Source organism: Echinops telfairi, unplaced genomic scaffold, assembly GCF_000313985.2.
Source record: "Echinops telfairi isolate 266 unplaced genomic scaffold, ASM31398v2 ScPeMD7_2010;HRSCAF=2546, whole genome shotgun sequence".
Taxonomy (NCBI): Eukaryota; Metazoa; Chordata; class Mammalia; order Afrosoricida; family Tenrecidae; genus Echinops; species Echinops telfairi.
In genome coordinates this window covers 7,677,774-7,681,220 of record NW_022105908.1, presented here as the reverse complement: position 1 = coordinate 7,681,220, position 3,447 = coordinate 7,677,774, and the positions used below count along the sequence as shown (strand labels likewise).

The window sequence follows — 3,447 nt, the reverse complement described above, 5'->3', positions numbered from 1 at the left end:
TTGTATATAAAGCTCTTTCTTATACACATACGAATGTCTCCCTGGATTTGTTTCTGTAGTCTACCAGGACTAACTCAACAAACTAATAGCAACCTTGCTGGAAGGGACTGAATTATCTGTAGGGAAGTCTTCTATCCCCTCTCTTGGAAAAGTTGGGGCCCTGGTTCAATGGGGTTTAAGCTGCAGGTATGACTTAGTTCACAGATGGATCTTCAAAACACCAAGTTGATGCGGTCCACTGAGCTACTGCAGTCATTTGTCCCAAGGACAGCCATCTCTTGACTGAGACAACACAGGGGTGTTCAGCCCAGTAAGCTGAACTGTACGTAGTGGTGATGGCTGTGCAGGCTACCGCAGCAGCAAATTCTTGTTACATAGTTATAGACTTAAGGACTACTGTGAGGAGTCTAACTATATGATTAGGTGAATGTCAGACTACTAATTGACTTATCAAGAGCTTCCCCTATGTGTGAACAAGACTTCAGCAGCAGTGTGGGCACTAGAAAAGAGACACTTTCATCATTCTTGTTGATGTTCATGGTAAAGCCCCATTTAAAATAGGACACAGATGGAATTCGCAAGCTTGTGCCCAACAGGTTGCCACACTTGCTCATTTGATCAATATTGGAGATTCGCCCCAGATGCAAAGATAAGCCACTTTCTGGGCAAAAAATGTAAGTCAAAGATGTTACACAGTCTCGTGACTCCTGTCTTTGAGCCCAAGCTACGCAACATGGAGAATTGGCCCTGTACATGCACACCAAATTTAAAAAAAATACTGGTCCTCAGGTTTCTAGTCAGGGTTTTGGTGTTGTCTGATTGCAGTAGACACATCCTGTCTGGACACACTGTGTGACATGTAGATGCCGAGAACAGCACCCCCAAAGCCCCAAACCAAACCCGCTTATTCTGATTCACTGTGATCCTCTAGGGCAAAGTATGGGACAAACTTCTCCCATAGAATTTCCAAGGATGTAAATCTTAATGGGAACAGATAGCCTCGTCGTTCTACTGCCAAGTGGCTAGTGGGTTCTTACTGCTGACCTTGTGGTTAGCCAGTCAATGTTTAACCTACTACACATTTCTGCCATGTTTGGATATACAAGTGGATTTCAGTCTGACCAAGGTATTTCATCTACAGCCTAAGCAGCTCAGCAATGGGCATGATCTCATGATGGATGGCAGGCCTTCTGCTCCCCCATTGCCCGCAGGTGAACAACATCACAAGAATGTTGAAATGGATGACTCAAACAATAATTTGGTAGTGGTCACCAAGATGGGCCACTTGAAGGATGGTACCCTGGTCCTCCTAAGGCTATTCAGATATTGATCACTGCATTCCAGCAGAAAGGAGATGGACCACTACAATGTATGTTGGGAAGTACTGAGCTTGGAGAGGCAGGAGGACTTGATTAAGTTACATTTATGAGGTTCCAATCGCAATGTATCTAGCTGCTCTTTCGTTTCTCCTCCATGGACTGTACTGCTCAGGAGGGATTTATAGCTTGGGAAGTAGTGATATCACTCACAGGACCTTCTGATTTAAACCTGGAAGCAATGTTACCCTCAGGTACCTCTCTCCTATGGGATCCTATAGGAGTGGGGAAGGCAGAGGGTTCCTCTAAGTCCTGTCTGGATCTCACAGCCCCTTGGTTCAGGTGGATAATATAATAGGTTATATTACATTTGTTTAGGATGTGATTTCTTTTCCTAGATTGAATGATCAGGGTTGAAAGGTTAAGCAAGAGGATTTATGGGTTCCCGCAGAGTTGATTGCCTTATGACTAAGATAGACATCTTGGATGGCAGTTACTAGTCAGCCCTTACCTCCTCACGTTATAGGGCAAGAGTATCTCTGCCTATGGTAGGTAAGGGTCGGGGAAGGATCGACTATGTTCTCTTTCTCTCTCTCCAGCTTATCTCAAGGTAGTAGACATGCTCCTCATTTGTGGGACCCCATAAAACAAGTCTTTGCTATAGCTGCTCATCAGATCAGCTGTTGGCTCTGTTAACATTTGAACTGATATGTTGAACCATCTCTTCACATCACCCCAGCTGATTTATCCACATAGTGGCCAAACTGGCCAATGGACCGATGTCTGTGTTGACAACTTGAAGGGCACAGGGCTAACTAACTCTGGGGAACATTTCCAATAACCATTGTAACCAGATACTTTTGAGCCCACATTTAATGTTACACCAGACACAGGCAAACTTGCAGCACATGATCAGAGTGTCCGATGCACACTGATAGACTCAAGCTGTTAACTTTTGAGGGAGCCCAGTGTTCCTTTTATGAGTGGTGTATGGAACTCCCTTTGAAGCCTTCACCTTGGGCTAGTGACTAATGCAGTTTCTTGGATGAACACCAAGACCAGATTAACTTGGCCTGTCAATGAAACCTTTTGAAATTGCACCATTAAAAAAAAGAGCCTTTTGAACTACCTGTCCTGAAATGTATGCTAGTCACACAACGGAGCTGGAAGAGACTTTACTAAGCAGCGTGGGGATGGGTGGTGTGCTGATGCGTGGGTGATGGAGCAAAGAGTGGGGAGATGGTCTCGGGTGATGGAGCAAAGAGTGGGGAGATGGTCCCTTGTTAGGTATCCAGTGGATCAGGGGGACTCCCTTACCCTTCACATTAAGAAAGATAGGACTTTTAATTGAATGTGGAAATCATTTGTATAAGGGCTTTCCTCTGCACTGGTGGGGACGGTGTAGTCTAGGGTACAGGGTCCCCAGTATCACCAGAGAAAAGAGTATATTATCCTTCCCAAATTCCTAATCTGGACCCTTACGCATAGCACAACTGTCGCACAGTTGATAACCCTCCCTTGTCAAGCGGCAGACAAGTTATGCATGTATCCTGATTCCTTAGATCGAGGTGCATAAATTAGGAAAAGTAGTATGTAGCCTGTCTCCCCCTGTTGAGAAAGGATTCCGTGTCACATTTGATTCATGAGGATCGTCTACACCAGGTAGATGGTGCAGGAGTTGGAGCACCACCGCCAAGCACCACGGCCTCAGCTTCCGCCGGTGCCACCAGGGTAAAGAACGAGAGCATCTTTCATAGGTTAAAGAAAGTGCTGCCTTTTGCCTCGGAGAGAGCCTGGGAACAAGATGGGTCACCAGCAGCTCTACTGGAGCCACCCGCGAAAATTCAACCAGGGCTCCCGTTCTTGCCGCGTGTGCTCAAACCTGCACGGTCTGATCCGGAAATACGGCCTCAATATGTGCCGCCGTCAGTGTTTCCGTCAGTATGCGAAGGACATCGGCTTTATCAAGCTGGACTAAGTTATCTTTGGATGGACAATCCAAGACTGCTACCCAAAAGAAGAAACAATGCCAACGATTTGTACATAAAATAAAAAAAATTAAAGCCTGAAAAAAAAAAAAAAAGAAAGTGCTGACGGTCAGCTGGAATGGAGCCAGAGACAGTTTCTGGTC

The 3,447-nt window shown here is 45.5% G+C and overlaps 2 protein-coding genes across 3 annotated transcripts in view; both read left to right on the top strand.

The window, feature by feature from the left end:
* The window catches only part of SPECC1 (sperm antigen with calponin homology and coiled-coil domains 1), a 369,887-nt gene that overhangs the window by 19,650 nt on the left and 346,790 nt on the right, over positions 1 to 3,447 (top strand). The window lies entirely within an intron of this gene.
* On the top strand, positions 3,121 to 3,366 carry LOC115870561 (40S ribosomal protein S29-like). The gene has a single exon (XM_045293385.1). The coding sequence runs from the start codon at positions 3,121 to 3,123 to the stop codon at positions 3,292 to 3,294; it is 174 nt and encodes a 57-aa protein (XP_045149320.1). The 3' UTR covers positions 3,295 to 3,366.